The 25,393-nt window shown below is 39.3% G+C and overlaps 1 protein-coding gene across 5 annotated transcripts in view; it reads left to right on the forward strand.

Moving 5' to 3' along the window:
- Positions 1 to 25,393, forward strand: part of GRXCR1 (glutaredoxin and cysteine rich domain containing 1) — a 335,749-nt gene that overhangs the window by 251,175 nt on the left and 59,181 nt on the right. For 3 of the 5 annotated variants that reach the window (XR_004350085.1, XR_004350087.1, XR_004350088.1), the window contains one exon: positions 16,186 to 16,307. Coding sequence is in view for 1 of the 5 variants with exons in the window: in XM_032633386.1 (XP_032489277.1) it covers positions 16,186 to 16,428 (243 nt within the window). In the remaining 4 variants the exon portion in view is untranslated. Of the gene's footprint in view, positions 1 to 16,185; positions 16,429 to 25,393 lie in introns of those variants that run through there. The other 2 variants (XR_004350086.1, XM_032633386.1) reach the window with 2 other exon arrangements.

Below are 25,393 nucleotides of genomic sequence, written 5' to 3' on the forward strand. Positions count from 1 at the left end.
TTTAAAGTTGGATTATTTGTTTTTTGTTATTGAGTTATAAGATTTCCTTAAGTATTTTGGATATTAACCCTTTATTGGACATATGGTTTGCAAATATTTTCCCCCATTCTATAGGTTGCCTTTTGATTTGTTGACTGTTTCCTTTGCTCTGCAGTTCTTTTTGGTTTGATGTAGTCCTACTTATTTATTTTTGCTTTTGTTGCTTGTACTTTTGGTGTCAGATCCAAAAAATGACTTCCAAGACCAATGTTAAGGAACTTTTCCCTTATGGTTTCTTCTAGAAGTTTTATGATTTCCAGTCTTCCAATTTAATATTTAATCAATTTTGAGTTGATTTTTGTGCATTGTGTAAGATAAGGGTAGTACGGATATTTTAACAATATTAATTCTTCCAATCCATGAACATGGGATATCTTTCCATTTATTTGTGTCTTTTAAAATTTCTTTCATCTATGTTTTATAATTTTTAGTGTACAGATCGTTCTCCTCCTTGGTTAAAGTTATTTATTTTATTCCTTTTGATGCTATTATAAATGGGTTTTTTTTCTTAATTTCTTTTGTGGATAGTTGTTAGTGTATAGAAACACAGTGGATTTTTGTATGTTTATTTTGTATCCTGCAGCTTTACTGAATTTATTTATCAGTTCTAACAATTCTGATGGAGTCTTTGGGCTTTCTATATGTAAGATCATGTCATCTGCAAACAGAGACAATTTTGCTATTTCCTTTTGGATTCAAATGCCTTGATATTTTTTGGGGGGTGGGGGGAGGGGAGGCCAAATTGCTCTGGCTAGGACTTCCAGTACTATCTTGAATAGAAGTTGTGAGACTGGGCATCCTTGTCTTTTTCCTGATGTAAGCTGAAAGCTTTTCATCATTGAGTGTGGTGTTAGCTGTGGATTTGTCATATGTGATCTTCATTATTTTGAGGTCTATTTTAAATTTTCCATCAGAAAAACCAATCTCCAAATAACATATTTGTTTTCAATGATTTTCTTCTCTCCATTTCTCCTGGAGTTATTCTCCATTCATTAATTAATTCAACTCATGCTTATTGAGCATCCACTATGTTTTGCAGTACAGCTCTCATTTCTGCATGCAAAACTGATCCCTATATATATAGGCATTTGGGGGAAAACAGAAGATGTTTAATATTCAATTCCTTCCCTCAGATTCTTTACCTGTTACTTGGGAGTGACAGATAAATATAGGTGAAATAATAGTAATAGCAAAAGACAGTTTAAATGCCTGGATTCAGGGTAGAAGAAAGGGCTGCAAGTAAACAGAAAAAGAACGATTTTACTAAGACCTTTGGAAAGCTTGGAGACCTAAGATAACATTGCTTTGAAATCTAGGAGATGAAAATAGAATAAAAATGCGTTTGGGGAGAGGGGAATTTTCCCAAGGATAAGTATTTGTTTTAGATTGGGTTCCCCAGGCAAGGATTTGAATGTATGTAATGTATTTGGGAAATGATCTCAGGAAGCCCCAGTAGGAGAGGCAGAGATGGCAGGAAGAAAATACAGGGTGATATTGAGGAGTTACTGCTATAGACAACTAGAGCTCAATCCTACAATACTGAACACACTTCAGAGGGGCAGGGAATCTGGGATATTCATCCTCCAACTCCCATTAATCACTGGCTGAGAGCTGCACCCAGGTGATGGTAAATGCCTTAGAACTTCCAGCCAAAAGAAAACTAGCAGTTAGAGAGTCACAGGTGTGTGTTGTAGGGTCTGTGGACCCGAACACTGTGGGGATATAGGCGGGTCTCCTATTCTTGGAGCTTGTAAACAAAAATAGTCCTGAAGAGGCTTGCAGGCTGGGCATTAAAAGCATTCTGATACTTCAGTCTATCAGAAGTTGAATTTGCTGCAGTAAATGGAAAAGGTACACACTTGGTAAATGGCCCAACAGAAACTGGTTTATGTTTGGATCTGATCAATAGAAAGGAAGGATGGAGACTTCAGGACCCATTAGAAGATGGACAGACAAAAGCCAGAGAGGGAAGATCAGAGAGAGCATGGATTTGGGGAAAAGTCAGATTTTAGACTTGCTGAGCTTAAGGTTATGTCAGGATTTAAAAAAAGGAAATATTCATTAGTCTACCTCAGGTGAGTAGAAAGGAAAAAAAGTATTGACTTGGGAGCCAGGAGCAGGAAGGTGGTAGTGAAGGCAGTCAAATAGGTTAGTCCTTCAAGGGAAGGAGTTTGTAGAAAAGATATCAAAGGTTCAAGACTTAGCCTTGGGAAATACCAGTAATTAAGAGCAGTTACTTATGTATAGTTGTAAAAAGTATAGTAATGCTGTGCATTTTTTTTTGATCCTCACACGAGCTGGGTGACGTAGATGCAGGAGGGTTTTACCTGTTTTACAGATGTGGGACTCAATCTGTTATAGGTCATTTTACTACAGACTAGCACAGATGGGAGTCACAACTTAGGTGTTGTATCTCCAAATTCGGAATTCTTGAAACCATGAAGTCAAGAGGAAGGAGATCGGCCAAGCATTCCTGAGGTCTTCAGTCCCTCATTCTGTTCAAGCCTAGGTGATATGAGTGTAGAAATGGGCTATGTCCCATGCATGTGGAAACTGATAAAAAGGCTGATTTTCTGTACAAAAGATTGTTTCTGGAAAGGCTTTTATTTCTGGAGAGCAAGAATGTAATCACTAAAGTTTATGGAATCTGCTGAAATCTGGGGTGCTACAACAGTATCTTTGATCACAGCAGAAACATGACCAACTCAAAGAAAAAACTCAGAAAGAGGAATTTATTTGTTGACTCATGTAATAAACCATAGCCATTTCAGGAACGGAGATGGAAAGAAAAGTGGAAATACTGTCAAGAATCTTTCTTTAATCTCTGCTTCTTTCTTCCTTTCTTCTCCACGTTTGGGGGCAATGGGAACCATGTTTGTCACCTTCTACACTTAGATTCTTAGAGCTTGGGAACCAGAGAGAAAGATGCTTTCTCTCTCCCAGGGCTGGCTGAGGATGTGACAGTGGAATGCAGGTTGGGGATTGTAAATTGGTCTCTTCAAAGGGTGGTTGTTTCTTAGATTACCATTTCAGTAAGTGCTACCAGGTAGACGTGGATGTTGATGAAAGACCAACAGGCTAGGCTTTCCTCAGGCACGGCTAACATCTGCACAGGCGTTTAACCACATCTTACTGGAGAAAAATGATGCTCTCTATTTTATTTTAAAGATAGTTATCGGTTTTTATCCTACCTCTTGCTTCACAAATATATATTTTGGAGTACCACTTCACAGAATCATCATTAACTTGAATAAAACTACATTATTTCATTTTAATTGTAAGTGCTCGTCTTTTTCTCTTCCATATGTCGTTAAAAACATAAAATGAGGACAAGTGAAAGAGGCTTTTGGTGATTTCTCTGAATGCATCCTGTTGGCTGCTGTGCAACTCTCAGCTTGCAGCTCTTGGCCTGGCAACGTAGTTTCAATTTAATCAGAGACAACCATTATTAAATCATTCTAGCCAGACTTATCTACACCTACTGAATGGCCAAGCAACAGCAACAACCTGCATTTTCGCTTTGGGCATTTTGCTAAGAACAAATTAGTCATTATTACGTCAAAAATTTGTTAATGAGATAGAAAAAATATACACTGTAAGTGTTCCCCTAAGTTGCCATCAGTTTGATGATATTCTAGTGAGGTTTTATTGATTTGCCTATTTTAGATGAAAAGCATCCGACGGCCTTAAGTTCAAATTTTGGTTTGTTCTTCATTCAACAAACATGTGCTTAGTGCCTCTTAATAGACACTCTATTAAGTGTAAAGGATGTAAAATAACACAAACACTGATCCCAGCAAGTTCATAGTCTCGTGGTAAAGGAGGAAGGGGTGGTGCAGAGTGCATGATAGGATGCAGAAGTTGGGCAGCAACCAGCCCGTTGGAGGGAGGAGTGGGAGAGGCTCCCTAGAGAGATGCGGCTTGACCTGACTTGTGTTGGTTGAGAAGGAAGGGGAAACAATGGAGAAAAGTGTTCCAGGCACGAGGACTACATAAGAGAACGAACGTCAGGGGTACTAAAGAACATGGCGTGTTTTGGTGTGTTGGAGAATTTGGCACATAGTTGAAACTTATAAATATTAGTCAGATAATCAGTACAGGGCAAGGTTCGCCATGGGAAAGAATGCTAGGGGGAAGATAAGAGCCACATCACAGAGGGCTTTATAGGTGAGTATTTTGACCTTATCCTGAAAGCTATGGGAAGCAGTCGTTTATTATTATTTTATGTCAAGAAATGACATGATCAGATTCTTCTATGCATTCTGGAGCATGGATAGAAAGGGCCTACTTTAGAGGCATGGAGACAGGTTAAGAGGCTGTTGTAATCCAGACGAGAATAGTGGGGTCCTGAGTTAAAACTGGAGGAGTGGGGACAGAGGGAAGGAGACAGGCTTGAAACATAAAAAGAAAGAATTGATACTTGATTTATAGAACACGGAGGGTGGTGAGGGAAAGCGCTGGAGAAATCAGGATCTCCCCAGATTTTCAGCAGCTGGTTGAATAGGTTTAGTGGCAATGATGAAGCTAGCTTCAGGCATCCTCAATGCAAGGTAGAGAGGGTGTGTTTCTCCGGGTGGAGATGTTACATTGATAACTGGACCTTCAATCTGGAATGCTGGAGTGCAATCTGAGCTGAGGATATACCCTTGGGAGATCACAGCCTTCAGTTAACTATTGAAATTTTGGATGAGTTCATCCAGAGAGAAGGAGGTAGACCAAGTTTAGAGCCCATGAGAACCAGAATTCTTAGGAAAAGAGAGACCCTAGCTGAACATGGAGAAGGAATAACCAGACATCTAAGAGGAAGTCTAGGAGAGAAGGATGTTATATGTGTCAGTGGGAAAAGATTTTTGTGATTTTGAGCTTTGAACAAGTTTGCAATCTCCCTGTGACTCATTTACTTTGTCAGTGAAAATGGAATAATAATATCTATTGCATTGCACATTGTGAGAATTATAGTGATAATAAATGCATTCATCTGCTATAAAGCCTGTAGCATGGAAATCATCAATGAATATTTTTTCTGCTTCCAGTGTTGATTGAATTATGAATAAAATTGTTGATAATAAAATCTTCCACCTAATGAGACTTATTATTTCCTTCAGTAATTTAAGCAGATCTCTTTCCTAATGACTGAATCTCCAAAATCTAGTAATCGGCTCCAGTAAAGAGTTCTGGTGTCAAAGTGTCGGGTGAAGAACATTTCCAGAAATATTTTTGTTTTCTTCCTTCTGATAATACTGTGATCAATCTTGTTTAAAAACACCTGCGTTGGGCTTCCCTGGTGGCGCAGTGGTTGAGAGTCCGCCTGCCGATGCAGGGGACACGGGTTCGTGCCCCGGTCCGGGAAGATCCCACATGCTGCCCAGTGGCTGGGCCCGTGAGCCATGGCCGCTGAGCCTGCGCGTCCGGAGCCTGTGCTCCGCCACGGGAGAGGCCACAACAGTGAGAGGCCCGCGTACCGCAAAACAAAACAAAACACCTGCATTTATTTCGTATTTGAATATGCAATCAATATGAAGTGTTAAACTTCCTTTACAAATTTACATTGATCATCCCAAAGAGTACAGTATGTACTTGAAAAAATACGTTTTTTAAGGTTTTGAGTATTATTCTTCACATCTGCTTCTGTAGGTTTCATGTGCCTCACAATTTAGTTCCTTTTATTAAAGCAACCTAATCTGGGGAAATCTGAGGAGAGATGGGAAGGCAGCGTTTTCTTGCTTTTGAAATCTTACCGGTATTCGTTTGTGCGCTTTGAAGTGGAACTGAAAGACTTAGCTAGATTCCTTTGTGGAGCACACAGACAAATTCAACCTCTGGCTTTATGCAGAAATTTCAAGATTTTCATTTCTGTTTTCCTTTTCATGTAACACAAAGTACCTCCCTCATTTGATCATGCTTCGTGTCTGGTTTTCAGAGCAATTTCTTAGGCTTGTTTGACATTTGGAGGCAAGGCATATTGCAAGGTAAGTGGTAGGAAGGAGTAGAAAAGAGAGATGAGACACACTAGACACACTTTTTATACTCTTTCCATTTCTTCAGCAGCAACTTGGAGAAGAGCACTGCTCACAAGTGACTGTATCGAGGTCTTGAAAGAACAATGTGTTTCATGCCTGCCTTACCCTCATTGTGTGTTTATAGGAAGTCAATAAGCGCAGTAGTCCAATTACCAGAGGTTTGAGTGTACTCTTGACACTGTCATACATTTGTTCAAGTTGGGCTAGATGATCTCCAAGTTTCTTGTCTGTTTTAAGATTGTGTAACCTGAAGTCCTTTAGCTCCTAAACCTGTGATCCATGACGTTAAAATTAATCTATCTCTATTTGTCTGTCTATCTATCTATGTATCTCTCTGTCTCTCTATAGGCTTGTCACCTACTTCTCTGTTTCCTCATCTGAAGAGCTAAGATAATGATAGTACCTATTTCCTTCAGAATTAAAGGACTTGATGCTCATAAAATACATGTATCAGCTTCATGTGCCAACTTCCAAGCTACCCATCAGTGCTGTCCAGCAGTTTCTTCCCCTAAATACAGTGTTTAGAATCTGGAGTGGAGCATATTTAGCGGAGGTTGAGACTGACATTCAGAAGAGTCAGAGGGACATCAAGGCTTAAACCTGGAAACCTGAGGAGGAGGCAGGAATGAGGGATTTGCCTGAGGCTGGGTCCACTTTTCTCAACCTCTGAGTGTCCCCTGCCTTTGAAATAGGCTCTCAGTCTACTCTGGGAGTTCCACAGAGACTGAGATCACTTCTCTTCATAACACCGGAATTTGTGAAAGCATCAAGGTGAGACGAGATGCAGGTATTTCAAAATCCAAAGTAGACTCTTATCACTTCCTAACCCACTAAAAGGGATTGACTACATTTAGCTAATTATTCAGGCATTTTCTTTGATGTAGAAAATCCAGAAAGATTTTAATCTTTTATTGTTTGATTTTTATTCATCATATGTATATATTTGGGAGAGTGGAAGATAAAGGGCACCTTTCCCTTTAAGAAAGCACAAGGGTTTGTATAAAGTAAAAAGATGAAAGGTGTTATGAAAATGATCAAGGCAGAACTAAGCGCTTATTATTCTGATGCTGTTGTTCAACATTTTAGTCCCGTTTCTTCTGGTTTTGCAACTTGAACCTTTCATAGGATGAGAGGGAAAATATGTTTTTTCAGTGCCTCCATTTGTAGGACGTTTCTGATTCATTTGCTGCCTGGTTTTTTGCTGCGGCAAGCACATCACTTTGGGATTGGATGGTCCTGAAATGATGATTTTGTTGTTCACCTCAATATTAGTGTTATCTGCAGAGATGAGTAGAACTGCTTCGTGCTTTACAATAAATCGTGTTTGTGACAATTTCTATAGAAACCAAATTATTCATATTGGAAGAGAGATGCTTTTGTTTGGGAGGAAGGTGGTTTCCATGAGATCCTAGTTCCTCTTCTCCCAGCTGTGTGACTTTGGGGGATAATGATGGCTGGTGTGTTTGTAAAGTTTTATAATTTGCAATGTCTTCAGGTGCATTTTACCTGTGATCCTACAACTCCCTTATGGGCTAGATTATAGCTACACTCATAAGAGAGAGAGAAAAAGTAGTCCCAGAAAAGTAAAACTGATTTTTCCAAATTTATGCAACTCCTAAGTGCCAAAGTCATGGCTCCAGATGGATCTTCTTTCCACTGCAACATGTTGCTTCCTAAAAAAGTTTGATTCAAATACTGAAACTGTGAGTCTCAATTTCTTCCCATATAAAGTGTGCGTATGGACTAGATATGACATCACTAACTCAGATCTAAAGGGGCAATGCAGACAATGTTAATGAGAGATGTTGTCTAGATATAAAGGAATGATATTAAATGTGGCAACAGGAGACATGTGTCATCTAAAGGGAGTTGTTGCTGTCAAGCTCCCGGTATTACTTTTGCAGAGGAATGCAATAAAGCTAGTGTTGTCAAGTTTTCTGCTTTTTAAAGAGAAGACAAAAATTTCGATGTTCAAGTGAAACCTCCCTGTGCTTGACTAATGCAGAATTGAGAGAACTGCGACCCCTTTCTAAGGTCTTCATGAGGTGGGGAACACCTTCGTTTCCAATTAAGTCTGATGTGCTGTAAAGTCAGTATTGTTTCAGTTTAACTTTCTGGAAAAATGTATTTCTTTGGTCTAGAGGATTCATTAGGTTCATTGACTTTTCAATTAATGTCTAGGCCAACTCAGTAATTGATTTGGACAAATAGATAATTTCTGAAGCATGAAAGGAAATGAAATATAATGAATGATATAAAATGAAATCCATAATCTTGGAGCATTATGAAAACAGAATACTCTCTACAGAAATCTTTGCATGCAGAGATTGTTACCCACGTGTTTCTTTCATGCCACCCAGAGGGCAGCTGAACTTAGACAAAGAGGGATTTTTATTACATCTTATATGCATGGTCTCCTCTATTGTTTTCACTCTCAGAATTGATGGCACATCCAAACAAATGTAAGTGGTAAGCTAAGTCATTAAAGAGATTTATTTTTTCATCATCGTGTAATTCTGAAGTTAAACTTTGCCACATTCAGACTTCTGAGGTGTGAATTTGGACTTGTTGGTTATAATCATAGTGGTGATAGTGCTGCTGGTGTGTGTCCAAAACATTTTGTACTAATGATATTAATAATAAAGAAATGGCATTTGTTGAGTGTTTATTATGCATCAGGCTTCATGTTAAGGGTTTTTCTATTCATTAAATTATTTAATCCTCACAAATTCCCATGAAATAGGCATTGATGTCTATTTTACAAATTAGAAAATTGCAACTTAAAGAGGTTAAGTAACTGGTCCAAGATTACTCTGTTACTAAGAGGCAGATTCAAACCAAGTTTTAATTAAATGTATGGAGAAGAGGTCAGGAGGTATTTCCTGAGCATCTACTATGTATCAGGTAATATTCTAGGTTCTTGTGTACAAAACGACTTCCTGCTTTATTTAGGTTATATTTTATTTTTGGAGATAGACAGTAAACCAATCAACGTACACAATAATGTCCAGCAGTACTAGGTATCCTAAAGAAAAGAACTGGGTTGGAGGATAGAGGGTCTGTTTTACATGGGGTGATGAGGGAAGGTCTGTCTGAGGGGTGACGTGTAACCAGAGATATTAGAATAAAGTGGAAGGATGAGCAATGGGAATTTCTAGGACAGTCCTTTTGACAGTCCCTCTGTGGTATACAATTCACTACTCAGGTCTGGAATGGTATATGACCCATCGGTTTGTTGTATTTAAGAGGGTTATGTAGTATCTTCCTAAGGCACGAGCAAGGACATAGGAGGCAGACCCAGGTTAAAATTCTGGTCCTGCTCCTTTTTCCTCTGAGGTATTTAGACACCTTAAGTTTATCTTCAAGCTTTAGTTTCCTCATCTATAAAACTTGGATAATAATCCTTATCTCTTATGATAAGTGAACATTGCACACATAAAGTTCCCCTTTGCAGCCCCGGAACTACGTATGTATAGGCAGGAGTCATGCAACAAATAGTAGTTATTGTAATTCTTTTTATAACCTGTGTCTTACAGCGGGACATGGAGAAGTTCCCCATGGTGTTTTGTGGTCAATGTGTGGGAGGGAATACGGCATAGAACAGGGGTCCCCAACCTCCGGACCACCGACCGGTACCGGTCCGTGGCCTGTTAGGAACCAGGCCGCACAGCCGGAGGTGAGCGGCAGCCCAGCGAGCGAAGCTGCATCCGCCGCTCCCCATCGCTCGCATCACCGCCTGAACCATCACGCCCCCGCCCCCCGTCCGTGGAAAAATTGTCTTGTGCGAAACCGGTCCTTGGTGCCAAAAAGCTTGGGGACCGCTGGCCTAGAAAATCACCATGTACCCTCAGAACTGAATAGGGAGTGTGGTCAGAATGGAATTAGATCCAGGAAATAAGCTAAGAGAGGAGCCTGGTGTGGATAAAGTGGGTTTTCACATCACAGTAGTTAAGCGCAAGAATGAGAATTCAAAAGGCGATTTGAAAGCAAGGGTGGGCGGGGGGTTATTTATTTATTTAAATTTAATATTAAGAAGCATCCCAGAATATGCATACGGCTACAGAAGTTTACAGAGTAGCATGGAGAGGGAGAGAGAGAGAAAAAATTCCGGTCCTTTACAAAGCCCCACGGCGCTGCTTCCAAAGGCATGTGTCTTCTATTTAAAATGGTGGTCCCTGGAGCCAATGGGTTGGCCCAATGCCTGATAATCAAGAAATAGGTCTAGTCCCGGTTTGCCTTCTGATATGCTGCATGGCTCTGAGCTAATCCCTTCACCTCTTTGCCTTCAGACAGCAGAGAAGAGCTCTCTATACTTCGTCCATTTCAAAGGTATCCTTTTAGACAGAAAAACATTTACAGTGTCCCTCCTGTGATGTTACTTACTGTTAAATGTGGGCGCATAATTTAGTAAAGAGGCAAACCTCTTTAAATCACCAGTATTATCTCATGGGCACTGAATTAGGTCTACGTCAGTCTGTTTTGGCAACAACCTGATCCTGGGGCAGCGGTAGCAAAACAACAGTGTGGTTCAAGGGTTCTGCTTGACTCAGTAGAAACCCACAGACTTTGAAGGGTGTGTATCTGGGCTCCAATTTTCTAACTTTGCTGTAACTTTAACTCTGTCACCTTGTCTAGGACACTTATCCCGTCTGAGCCTAGGTTTCTAGATCTATAAATAAAGACCGTTACAGCATGTAAGTTATTGGGAGGATTAAGTGAATGTAAAGTTATCAGCATTATGTCTGCCATCGCCATTTTAAAATGTCACTTTTTATTATATTTTTAAGTTTTGTTTAAGACCTGAGTTCCTGGAATTGCCTGGAGGCCCAGATTTCAGGAGGCCTTGTCAAACCGGCACCAGGCTGTACAGTCAAAGGGGTCAAGTGGAAATAGCCCACTGGATCTGGATCTGCTCCAGCCCGGGGAGCTGGGTCTGCGCAGAGCTGATCCTCTGTCGGGGAGCCGTAGGGACTAATCCTTGGCCTGAATCAGTGACAGTTCCAGTGGATGTGAGGCCACCAGAAGTGTCCCTGGATGCCTAGGTGACTACAGAACTTACTGTTTGACAGTGGCTATTGCCGGACCAGGTGCAAGCTGAGGACATACGTTGGCTACAAAGTAACCCCTTAGTCTTTTTTTTTTTAACATCTTTATTGGAGTATAATTGCTTTACAATGGTGTGTTAGTTTCTGCTTTACAACAAAGTGAATCAGCTATACATATCCATATATCCCCATATCTCCTCCCTCCTTAGTCTTGTTCACAGCAATTTCCGTCCCTTACCAACACATCTACGTTTGCTGCAGGTGTTGTGAGGCTTCGGGGCACCCCAAAGAATCATCTTTTTTAATCAATGGACAGGAAGAAACAGCTTGCCTTTGTCAACATCTAGGTTGGCTTTCTCAGAACAAGCGGGCTGCAAATCCCAGTGGCTTCTTAGCGCTGTCTCGGATGCCTCCATCCTTCATTACGCTATTCCCATGGTAACTCTCAGGAAGGGAGAAGAGGGACAGCTAACCACTAAGGGGATATTTTTAGATTTCTAGCCAAATGCTCTGACAAATCTGTTGAGGGAAAGAAAATGAGGCAAGTGTAGAAGAGGATTTCTTTATCCAAAGACAATATCATTTAAAATTGATATTATGAAACTGGAAACAACCTTGAGGAATCATTTAACCCACTTCTACCTCTAGAAAGATCCACTTTCAAATCATATCAAAAAATTATTCAGTAAGATTATTTTTAGAAAATTTTACTTAATAGCCTATTCTACTAGATAAACTATATTTCCTACCTTGAATTTACCCTGGATTCAATCTCAGTTTTCAGACCAAGGGAGTTGGGAATGAGACTGAGTACGATTGCTCAAGTTGTGGAATCACACAACCCTGGGGGCATCCTTCCTTTATTCTTTGCTAATAATGACAGTCTCTAGGTTTGTGCAGTGCACATCCTGTGCAACTATCTGCACTGGCCCTGCTTCACTTATTTTTATTTATTTATTCTTTTTGCGGTATGCGGGCTTCTCACTGTTGTGGCCTCTCCCGTTGCGGAGCACAGGCTCCGGACGCGCAGGCTCAGCGGCCATGGCTCACGGGCCCAGCCGCTCCACGGCATGTGGGATCTTCCCGGACCGGGGCACGAACCCGCGTCCCCTGCATCGGCAGGCGGACTCTCAACCACTGCGCCACCAGGGAAGCCCTGCTTCAGTTATTTTTAAAATATGTAAACCCCTCCCATCCTTCTTAAAAGCCTTCAGGAATTTCTCATTGCTCTTAGGTTAATGGCCATAGAGTGGCTATAAAATACAACATGATACTGATCCTGCATGTGTGTCCAGAATCATTCAGTATTATTATAATTCTCCTTTGTGTTTCAGCAAATACCTTCTTTCAGAGTCTCAAACATGCCATCTTCCTCCATCTCAACATCTTTGCACTTATCTGTGACTTTTTCCCCATGCGCTCTGCCTAGTTAATGCCTGTAACTCTTTCCTATCCTTTAAATCAGAGCTCAAATATCAGAAAACGCTTTTTCGACCTCTAAAACAGAAAAGGCCTTTCTGCCATAGCCTCTTCTAACAACTGGTGCATTTCCTTTGCATCACTGAACAGTTTGTAATTCTATATTGATTTATGTAACATTTTAGTTTTTTTATTACTTTAAACTCCAAGTAATGAGCTCCAAGTCGTTAGGAATTATAATTTTTGCTCCCCATTATATATATAGTGGCTAGCATATGTTTGGCAAATTATTCTAATGACTGTATAAATGACTAGCAGTTATTTTAAAGGGACATAAACCCAGTTTCTCTGACAAGTCAAGCTGCCTATATGTGACTTCACCGGGGCTCCTCAAAAATGTAATGTGCACCCAGGTTTCCCAGAGAACTTGTTGAAGTGCAGATTCGGATTCAGTAGATCTGGGGTGAGGCTCGTGATTTTGCATTTCCAACTGGTATCCAACTAGCTCTGGAACTTGGTTGCACACTGGGATTGCCAGAGGAGATTTCAAAAAAAATCACTCTGGTGATTCTGATATAACTGGTATGTGCTTGGCCTGGGCTTTGGGGATTTTTAAAGCTCCCTAGTTTATTCTCATATCCAATACGCTTGGATAATCACTGATTCCAGGCAAAGCTCATCCTCAACAGTAGGCAAAGGGATATTTTTTGTTACCCTTTGCACTGAACAGCATCTAACATGGCCACTTGATAAGGGTTCATGTTATTACTATTTTTTAAATGTCTATCGCTTAGAGATACACAGAAAAGTGGTACCAAGCATATGTTGTACAAGCAGAGAGAATCCTGTGTGAGAAAAGAATGGTCCAATCTTAAATTTTCCCACTTCTTCACATGGGGAAATGTATTTCTTATAAAATATTTCAAAAGTAAGTGTACTATTGAAAAAAGTGGAACATTTTGGTAGAAACAAATGCAGTTATAGCAGTCTTTGCAGCCAGAGGAACAATGCATAATTACTCAGATATCAGGAAAAAGAGAAGTTTGGTGCTCTTCCAAAAGCTGCAGCATTTACAGTGAGTTCCTTGATTCCCAGCTTGTTCATAATTGTGAATATGAAGAGGAACCAGAGGCTCTTGGGCATTTGGTTACTCTTTTTGAAGATCAATGCTTCTTAATCTAAAGCCTAGTAATAATCCTCTTTTCTTGTCATTAATTACATTGATGTTTTCCATTGATTTATTTTTGCCTGTGGTTTTAATCTTAAAAATTCCACAGTGTGGAATTTGCAGTGTATAACTCAGCACACAGTACCATGTTTTAAGCCCTACACTAGTTGTTTTCTTAATCTTCTCAGCAATCCTATTAGGTAGCTACCACCACTATTATCACATTTTACAGACGAGAAAACTGAGGCTAAACAGCTCATTAGCTTCCCAAAGACAGAGATGGCCAGAGACAGAGTCCAGGTATATCTGATATACCTCCCTGGGGCTCTCTCCTTTCCAATGTTATAAATTAGCAGTATATAGGCCAAATTCAGCCTTCAGATATTTTGTCCAGGGGTCTCAATACATTTTTTAATGGGGTGCCACTATTTAGAATGCAGAAAATTTCCTATAAAAATCCAGATTTCAAGTTTATATTTACAGTAATCGTATCTGACAACACTGAGTGACGTTCCTGAAACTTGCCTGAAGCTGAGTTATGTTTTTCCCTTTCAACTGACACTCCCCCTGCTTCTCACTAATATCTCATTTACTCCTGGTCTGCTCCAGCATTTATGACACCTGCTTGGCCCCTCCAGGCCTCTGGTTTTCAACTTAGCTTCTAAACTCTATTGAGGAAAGGAAAGATTCTTACGTCTTTAATACATTTTACCATTAGGAAAAAAAAAAAATGTCCGGTCTCTCGGTGAAGTGGAGACCACTGCATAGCCATTTCCATCACTTCATGTCTTTCTAGAACTATCTGTGTTTCCATCTGGCGGAGTGGTCTGATTTCTTTGAGTACAAAGTGGTGAAGCTTAGTATCTTACCTTCTGGTTCTAGTATTTAGCCATCTTGAGTGGTTTCAAATCAAAGTTTTGATTTCACAGGAGTTTATAAGTTGTGTGGTTGTCTTTCAACAACTGTAGCACTGTGGAGACTCACGTATCCCTTGATCTCATGGTATATAGTTGGGTTCTGTTCAGTCTCCTTCAAATAAGGTTATAATAAAGAGGAAGAGGGTGATGTCACCCTGGTGATGTCAGGACCTAGCTGATAAGGCCCTCGCAGTGCTGGCAGGGTTTGAATGCAGTCACTGATTCTGATGCAGCAGGAAACATAGACAAAAAGAGATTCTCTCTTTAGGAGTCTTCACCTTGGTTTTGAGAGTTGCTTGCCTCCATTTTGAGAGTGTAAGCCTCCGATTCTTTACACTCCATTGCAGTGTACTGTTTCCTTGTTTCCTTTTTATGCCTGGCTTTGACCTGCTGCCCACCTGATACTGGTTTCTATGCACTTTCTCTGAGCCACTATATCTTCTGTTCCTCACGGCAGAACCTTCTCACCGCACACGGGAGCCTGTCATTCAACAGAGCTCATGCACACATTTCATGCCTCTTAAATCTCAGAACCATCCTATGATATAGATCTTGTTATTCCCAGTAAATTTTGGCTCAGAAAAGCTTTAAAATTTGGTAAGTTGATGAGTAGAAGAATTTTCAAATGGTTAAATGCTAACCTTGTCTATTCTGTTCCATGTTTTGCTTTGGGTATAAGAGGCAGCTATTGTAGTTGAATGATGTCTACAAAACATGAGGAAAATAATTCAACCATTCCTTATTTCACCACACGGCATGCCATGTGAGGCATCATCAATTTTAAGATATGCCAATTACAATGGAATATTACTCAGCCATAAAAAGAAATGAAATTGAGTTATTTGTAGTGAGGTGGATGGACCTAGAGTCTGTCATACAGAGTGAAGTAAGTCAGAAAGAGAAAAACAAATACCATATGCTAACACGTATATATGGACTCTAAAAAAAGAAAATGGTTCTGAAGAACCTAGGGGCAGGACAGGAATAAAGATGCAGACGTAGAGAACGGACTTGAGGACGCAGGGAGGGAGAAGGGTAAGCTGGGACAAAGTGAGAGTGGCATGGACACATATACACTACCAAATGTAAAATAGCTAGTGGGAAGCAGCTGCATAGCACAGGGAGATCAGTTCGGTGCTTTGTGACCACCTAGAGGGGTGGGATAAGGAGGGTGGGAGGGAGACACAAGACGGAGGGGTTATGGGGATATATGTATATGTATAGCTGATTCACTTTGTTACACAGCAGCAACTAACACAACAATGTAAAGCAGTTATACCCCAATAAAGATGTTAAAAAAAAAAAAGATATGCCATTATCTGATATGCCATTGGGAACAGAAAAAATACTGTCAATTAAATTATGTCATTTAAATTATGTTGATTGTCATCCTTATTGCAATTACAGATGTTCTAAAGTATAAAGACATGTCTTAGAATTGACAAATATGGTGCTTATTCAACTTTCATTGCAGGCCTTTAATGTGTAAGACGTTGGCTGAAATGCTAATTGTCTTAAAATAAAGAGATGTAAGAAAGCAAATGCCAAAATATTTACACTATAATATTTCCCTACAGCAACCATCAACTGACCTAGAATTTGACCGCGTAGTGATTTATACGACTTGCCTTCGTGTGGTACGGACAACCTTTGAAAGGTGTGAACTGGTAAGAAAGATCTTCCAAAACCATCGGGTAAAATTTGAAGAGAAAAACATAGCTCTGAATGGTGACTATGGAAAAGAATTAGATGAACGATGCCGACGGGTTTCTGAAGCTCCTTCGCTTCCTGTCGTGTTCATCGATGGCCATTACCTTGGGGTGAGTATCTGCTAAGGAAAATCTTCTTTTTTATTGAACCCAACCAGTGTTGATAGAAAGCTATAAGGCTATGACAAGGCAACTTGCAACATAGCTACCAGCATACTAGCTATTTTTTTAAAGTTCAATCCAAAGGGTTTGAAGCACTTATTTCTATCCTAAATGATGTGTTGCTACAGTGTTCACCCCTGCAGGGTCATGGTGAGATGCAATCAGCATGAAATTGCCTTTTTGAATAGAAATACAGTTTTTAAATGTTTAGTTGACTTGAGTTTTGCATTGTGAAGCTTGACATGTGGGATAAAAACTTTTTTTTTAGTGCAGGCAAGAAAAATGGGATATATGAGATATCCATTTGTGAATTCTCCTATACCCCATTATCAAACACGCAGTTTCCTACTTAATGAAACTAAGATGACAGTCGTGAAATGAAATCAATAAGAAATGGGGCCCGGAGCCAGAATTTTAATCTGTTTAAAATGATTCTTGATTTTGGTAATGCGAGAACGTGAGACACAAATGCAGGCTTACGGGCGAGCAGAGAACTCCCAGAGCAACAACAAAACATGACTGCTTCCTTGCTCTTTGAATAGCACTGTTAGCATCTTGAACCCCCACTGATCTATGAACAAGCTTCATCAGTACGAAGCCCAAGAAAGGGGGCTTTGGAGAGTGCAGTTTGGAAAGAGAGAGAGCAAAGGGACACCAGCAGTTGAGGGGGTTGGGACTGACTGCAAGGTCACTGATCAGAGAACAGAAAGCGGCTGTCAACCAGAGATGGACCCTTGCATCTTGGTTTCATTTCAAATCTGGCCTTAACCTTCAGCCTCCAGGGAAGGTTAGAAAAAGCCAGAGCAGGAAATGCTCCTGTTTGTTACAGGGAGCTTGTGTCCTGATATCCTGTCTAGAGCCATGGCTGTTAGAGGCTGCCTGTCATCTTACGGAAAGATTAATGCAGAGAAGCCATGATTCAGTAGCTGTGATGTTATGCAATCTTACTTTTAGCCAGAGCTGGACACGGGTAGATTCTGAACTAGAAGTATTTTGATTCAAGTATTGAGCCTCTTATCTTACACTTCAACATATACCCTGAGGTCCCAGAAACCCATAACAATGGCAGCGATAATAATGACAGAATGAATGAACAGATAAATAAATAAATAAAATTTTAAAAGTACTATACTATACTCTCAGCTTATATGTGTCATCTCGTCTAGTCCTCAGGCCCTAGAAATCAACTCTGTGGCGCACTGGTTAAGAGGCAAGACAGCTTTGAAGTCGGGGCAGCATTGTTTCAAATTCCTGCTCTGCTACTTCTGATTCTGGGAAATTTGTAAATCACTCTGCCTGATTTCCTCATTTGTAAAATGAAAATGATAATAGAACTTTTCTTAGGCTAATTTTGAGGATTTTACTGATATATACACTGTATATAGTGTGTGTGTATATATATATGTATGTGTGTACATATATATATATATATATATATATATATATATACACACACACATAGCTGGGTAATTGGCAGGACCAGGACTCAAAGTTAGGTCTGTCCGATTCCCCAGACCCTTGCACTCTGACACATCACCTCAAGGAAAGTGATCTTTGCTAGTTTGTTTCCTGGTGGGTTCTTAGCACCTAGAACAGGGTTTGGCATAAAGTGCTCAAAAACGTATCCTGAATGGATGTAGGAATGATGCTATATTGTCTCCTCATATTCTCTCCTCTCCTGAGACATTCTTCCACAAGGAAAGAAAATCTCATAAACTCATCCACACTGTGGAGAAAATCACTGATAAGGGTTGTGGGTATTTGCATTGTAACCTGAGGGAAATTCTCCTGACAATGTAAGATACTTTTCATTGTGGAATTTTAAGTTCTGTGAAGCTACACAATTAATCTTAGTGGGCGACTGCTTACTTACACAGGTACAAGGTGGGCCCCACCTGCTACTCTGCTCTTGACCAGGCTCATCTTCTTCCTGCTTTTCAGTGTAACAGGCAAAATGCCTCTCTTGCTATTTGTCTTTCGGTTTCAGGGATAGAGGGAGAGTGCAACAGAGGAGGTAGGGTGCAGAGTTCTTTCTCGATTGCTTTATCTCTGTGATCACTTTATTTACACACATGCCTAGAGGCAGAGGGATCACAGAGGTGCTACCTGCTGCTTCTGAAATTTGAAGCTAATTCCCCAAATCTGGAGAGAGGCCAGAGACGAGATCTTTTTCCTTTTTTTTTTTTTCTTATGAAAGGGGAATTACTTCTAAATTGATAATTCAAAATGGAGATAAACACTCCAGGACAACTTATGTAACAAATTTCCCTACTACTACAGTAACCCTTTATTTAGATTCCAGTGCACAGTTGCAAATGGAGTACATTGCCAGAATTGTAGAGCCTTTTCCCCGCAGTGTTTGCACATCTGAAATGGAAGGATGCCCTCTGCTGGGTTTTGGCATGTGGTGAAGCATAATTTTGGGGGAGGAAAAGGAACTGCTGTTCCTTAACATCTGTGATGTTTTAAACAGTTACATGAAAACATTTGATTTAGTTTAAATTTAAATAAATGAGAAAAATCAAGATGTGTGAATCATCTGCACAAATACAACTGTCTTTAAGGATGGAGAGAAAGAAATAGACAAACAGAGCCAGAGAACGAAATAGACAGAGACACAAACAGAGGCATATGGAGGCAGAGTGCGGGAGACAGTGAGATGGGATGGAGAGAGGATGAGGACATTTCACAGCTCCCTAATTTTACTGCCATCACTGCCATCAGACCCAGGGTGGGTGGTGCCAAGGGAATTCAGTTATTTTCACTGAACGGAAGCTAATAGGACTCCTTCTATGGGCAAGAATGGAAGAATTGAGAAGGATGCTCTTTTTGCCTGATGACTGTCTTCCCCAGCCAAACTAAAAACTCAAGATGGAAGCAATGGAATAGTCAAGGGAAAGAAATTACTTTAGAAAACAAATCTACACTGCCCTGGGATGCTCAGTGGTGGGGGGAGAGAGATGGGGGGAGGAGCAAGTTCAGCTTGGAACTTACTTGGGGCAAGTGCCCTATTGTTTTGGCATCAGAAAAGCTTTACACAAAAAGATTGCGTTCCAACAGTTTGGACATAAATAATCTTAGAAATACCCGTAGGAAATGAATTAGAAATAGTATCTTGATTATGGACCAACCATAAAACTCTACAGTAAGAGTTCACAAAATCCACGTTGGAACTGAGCTATGAAACGTGTAGAATGAATCCAAGTGTGGACTTCAGTAACAGAGAGAGGAATGGAAAGGCTGGTGATCTAGAGGGGTCTCTTAAATTAGCTGATATTGAGTTGTGACTGCTTGGTAATTCTATATCTATTTAAAGTACTGTTTTATTCAATTTAAGAATGAAGGAATTATTATTGAGCATAGATAGTAGACACACTAGAAATACAGACTCTAGGCATGTTTCTAGGGACTACTTCCGAAATTTCTCCAATTTTCCAATTACTTCCAATTTTCCCGGAAATGGGCCACCAAGGAAGCCTCTGCCACAATCTGGAGGTGGTCAGCTCCAGTAACTTGCTGTCTTTGCCATGGTCCACACCAGCAAAATGGATGACTTGTTCTCTAACCTTCTTTCTACAAAATTTTCTTCCTAATAAAGTTTTGAGTGAGTATATCTGTTTGTGGTTACTAAATAAGTCACATGTGAAAGCAGTGAGGGAAAATGGGAAATATGCTTTTTAGGTTTCTAGCCTCTATACACTGCTATACACTCTATAGCACAGGAAGACATTCTAGAAAGAGTCTGGATAGGTTACTGAGTGAGACAAACCACAGTGTCTGCCAGATATGCTGTTTTCATTTATTTTGTTTTGTTTTAACCAGCTGTATTGGGGTATAATTTACATATAATAAACTACACGTTTAAATTATACAATTTGATGAGTTTTGACAGATGTGTACACCCATGAATCTACCAATACACAAAATATAGAGCATTTCCATAAGCCCCCAAATATTCCTCATGTCATTTAGCAGTTAATCCCTTCCTCCAACCCCAGTCCCCTGGCAAACATTGATCTTTCTGTCAATATAGTTTTCTGTTCTTCTAATGTCTTCGTCTGGTTTTGGTATTAGGGTAGTGATGACCTCATCAAGTGAGTTTGGAAGTATTCTACCCTCTGCAGTTTTAAGGTCTGGTTCTGTTTAATCCTTGGTGTAGAGCATCATATCCATTTGACCTCAGTTTTCTTTTATGTGAAGGACTTCTTACATACTACTATTGTAGTGTGAGTCTGCTGTGGATGAATTCTTTCACGTCTGAAAAGTTTTTCTTTCATTTTTATTTTTAAAAGATATTTTTGCTGGGTATAGAATTCTAGGTTGAAAGTTTTTTTTTCTTTCAGTACTTTAGAGATGTTGCTCCTCTATCTTCTCATTCACATTACTTCTGATAAAAAATATGACCCCTCCCTTATCTTTGTTTCTCTGTTTGTGACATGTCTTCTCTGCCACCCCCAGCCCCACTACTTTTAAGATTTTCTCTTTAGCACCAGATTTGAGAACTTCAATTATGATATGCCTTGGCATACTTTTCTTCATGTTTCTTTTGCTAAGGGTTCATTGAGATTCTTGGTTCAGTAGGTATATAGCTTTTTATCAAATTCAAAAAACTTTCAGCCTTTACTTTTAAAATATTATTTATATCTTCCTTTCTTTCTCTTCTTTTCAGAGGCTTTAATTACCTGCATATCAGGCTGTTTGAAATAATTCCATAGCTCACTTTTATTTCATTTGGGATAATTTCTATTGCTGTGTCTCCCGGACCCCTAATCTTTTCTTATATAATATCTAATCTTCTGTTAATCCCATCTCTGTATTTTTTATCTCAGATATTGTAATTTTTATCTTTAGACATTTGATTTCTTTAAAAAATGTATTTTCCATGTCTCACTTAATATGTTCAATATTTCTTCTAGCTTTTTGATCATATAATAACTTTTAATCTCCTTGCGTGACACTTTCATTATCTGTGTCAGTTCTGGGTTGGCTTCAATTAATTGAAATTCTGAGTACTATTTTCCACTTCTTTGCCTTCCTGGTAATTTTGATTGAATTCCACATATCTGGTTGGATAAAAGTATTTTTTATTGGGATATTTTTATATTCATATAAATATTCTTGGGCTTTTTGCTGAGATGCAGTCAAGTTACTTGGAAATCATTTGCTATTTTGGGTTTTTTATTAAGATTTTCTAGGCAGGGCCAGAATAGTGTTTAGTCCAAAGCTAAATATTCCTCAGAATGGGGACATGATCTTTTGATAACTTTACTCAATGCCCCATGAATTTTAAGGTTTTCCAGTCTGGCTGATGGGAACAGGCAGTATTCCCAACAGTGCCCCAGACACTGTCCCTTTTCATCCTTTCAGGTGGTTCTTTTGCTGGCCTTGAGTAGTTTCCTCACATGCATGTAATGATCATTACTCTGTTGAACACAAGCTGGGCCCTCTGTCTATCTCCAGAATTCTCTGTAAAGCTGTTTACTTTCTGTCCTGTGAACTCTAGCTATCTTAGTTTCCTAGGCTCTCAGGTCTATTTCCTTAACTCAGGGAATCTACCAGGTTCTGCTTTAAATTCCCCTTTCCTGTATATAGCTTGGAAAAGCTATCATGATAGTAAGCCTGGGAAACTGTAGAACTCACCTCATTTGCTTCCTTCCTCTCAGAGGTTACAGTTCTTTGTTGTCTAATGTTCACTATCATGTAGACTATCCATTAAAAATCATTACTGTTTATCAAAGTGAATCATCAAGTGGTCCACTTTTAGGCAGTATAACGAAGTAAAGTGAAATTTTTCAGGCTGGGTGTGTACAGTATTTGTGAATTACATTTTTTTCTGAACAACAATGATTTATTTCTAAAAAAAAAAAAATCCCTAAACAAACCACAACAAACCTTGAAGCCTTAAAAATTAAGGGTTTTATCTTTATTTCTAAAAAAAAAAATCCCTAAACAAACCACAACAAACCTTGAAGCCTTAAAAATTAAGGGTTTTATCTTTTCTCACATAAAAAATGTACAGGAAGTTGCTCCTGGGAGGGTATAAAGTTCCATGATGTCACCTAGGATCACTTTCTATTTTATAGTACTTAGCACATGTCTTCTACCTCGAAGGTCTCCTGGTGGACCTTATGGTCCTAATAGTTGCTGAAAGTATTGACATCATGCCTGCATTCTAGGCAGGATGGGAATGAGAAAGAAAAGAAAAAAGAGAAGGGCATCCTAGCTAAAGGAGTGCCCTTGTAAAGAGTTCTTCCAGAAATCTTACCCAACTTTGCATTTTATTGTTCACATTTTGTTGCAAAATAGACTGGGAATTGTGCTCTTCCAGAGAGACACAATGATATATTGAAAAAAACCCAGGTTTTTCTTAGAATAAAAGAGGGATCATGGATATTGGGTAGGAAGTTAGTGTCTGCCATGCTGAACAAAACTCTTTTTGAGTAGTTGACTAGAATAAGCTCCTTCATGCTGTGTGTTTTACACTAATTGTTTCCTTGCACCAGACAACTCCGTAGTATTCACTCTGTTAATGAGGGCTGCAGAGATGGTGGGAGGACTAGTGGGAGGGAATCTTTGGTAAATTTGGTGTTTCTTTATGGGAATGTGTTATATGAAATTATAACTATTGTCATAAACCATCAACATAAAGTTAAGTGTTTTGTTAAGTCTTGAAAGTATTCTGTCTTAAACCTCTTGAAAATATTTACCATATACTTGTGAGAAGTGGTTTTTAAGTGTTGGAGTCATATGCTTTGAAAATCTGTTGAAAGTTATAGAACTTCTCAGTGTGCATAGACACAATCTTCTTTAAATATCAGGGCATTCTGAGAATGTATCCCTAGATAATTAACTTTTCATTAAAAAGAGTACTTTGGAGATGGTGCCTACTGAAGTGTACCCACTTCCTGGTTGCCTTTGAGTATTTTGTCTAGTAAGTGACCCACTTCACTACAAGTAATTACCATCATATCTAATTTTGATTTAGATAACTAAATGCTCTCATAAGCATTTAGCATTTGATTTAGATAACTAAATGCTCTCATAAGCATTTAGTTGTGGAATAGGTGAATTTTAGATCTTTATCTTCTCTTCCTTGTTCTTTGCAAGTCATATTTTTGGTCATTTCCTTGATCATTAACAATTTCAACAGAGATCTGGATGAGAGAAGAATCCCCTGAGCTTTCAAATTTACCCCTTTTTCTTGGATCTTATTTGGTAATAGACACAGCACATATTCAATCTTCAAGCCTCCTTATTCAGGGTCATGAAATATTTGTTTCTGGCCTGTTCACTCTACTTCAGAAAGTATGGGATGGGGAAGTTTGGAATCTAAGCTTTAAGTCAGGTTCTTGGAATTTAAATGAAGCAGTACTACTCTGTCATGGGATTGCTTTCTTGTCCTTTTTTCCTGAATATCTGAGGATAGTTTTTAATAGCAACAACAATGACAATGATAGTAAAAGCTAACTTGAATGATACACTCTGCTAAGCTTTCTAAATGTATTATTTCTTTGAATAATATATTAAAATAAAAATGTCAATAACACCCCTCTCATCTCTCTCACCCCAAATTTTGTTAGAGAAATTAAGAAACTTAGAGAGGTTAAGAAAATCTTTAAATACCTTCAGATCATAGGGCAGGATTCAAATTTAGGAGTGTCCAACTCTAGAGCTCAAACTCTTTAAATATGAGTCATAAAGTTCCTTAACCCTTATCTCCAATAGCTTTCAACTCCATTCTTTAGCAGCATATTTACATCCTGAATTACTTCATCACTTAAAAACACTCCACATTCAAGATCTTGAACTTAGAAATGTCTTGCTCTGACCATAATTTTCTGTCCTTCAATCTCTCCCCTTTGTCTCTATTGAACTTGCTCCGTCATCATTGGTATTGTTTTTACTTTCTCCCTTTCCATTTCTCTGAGCTTATAAGCACACTTTTGGTTTCACTTGTTTCCCTACCATTCTGTATTCAGGAATATAATATCCAGTCTGTTAAGACTTGGCGGACCAGCTCTCTTAACTTTCCACATTTGTCAGTTCCTAGTCCTATGCAGCTCCCTCTGTTTTTCTTCTCTCATTCCAGCACGTCAAGAGCATTATTGGAGAAAATCTCAAAATTATAGTGAAGGGGCTTCCCTGGTGGCGCAGTGGTTGAGAATCTGCCTGCCAATGCAGGGGACACGGGTTCGAGCCCTGGTCTGGGAAGATCCCACATGCCACGGAGCGACTGGGCCCGTGAGCCACAACTACTGAGCCTGTGTGTCTGGAGCCTGTGCTCCGCAACAAGAGAGGCCACGACAGTGAGAGGCCCGTGCACGGCGATGAAGAGTGGCCCCCGCTCGCCGCAACTAGAGAAAGCCCTCGCACAGAAACGAAGACCCTACACAGCCAAAAAAAAATAAATAAATAAATGAATTAATTTAAAAAAAAAGAAAAACACCATTTAAAAAAAAAAAAAAAATTATAGTGAAGAAGTCTACAACCAAGTTGTGTCATCAGCATTATCTAGGCCCATTATCTAATACGTCTGGTAATATCTTGTTGGCTTTCTGTTGTGGTCCACATAACCAACTGCTTTAAATGTTTTCTAATTTCCCCCAAACAGAAGTCTCACTGCCATCTCCTGTTCCCTCTTTTTCACATCCGTTATTATCTTTCACTTTTTCCAGTCTTCAAGTCTATTTATAGCTACAATCTTATAGGATATGTTTTTTTTTAAACAGATATTTTACTTCAACATTAAAAAAAACACAGAAAACTTCTTCAGTATTAATTTCTTATTCCAATTCTCTGGTTTTGATAAATGACCCCACAATTCTCCCAGTCACTCAGACTCCACATCTCAGTTTTCTTTGACTCCACATCTCTCTCCTTCACTTGCCAAGATTTACATTGTATCCTATGGGAT

This window comes from Phocoena sinus, chromosome 5 (genome assembly GCF_008692025.1).
Source record: "Phocoena sinus isolate mPhoSin1 chromosome 5, mPhoSin1.pri, whole genome shotgun sequence".
Lineage (NCBI taxonomy): Eukaryota > Metazoa > Chordata > Mammalia > Artiodactyla > Phocoenidae > Phocoena > Phocoena sinus.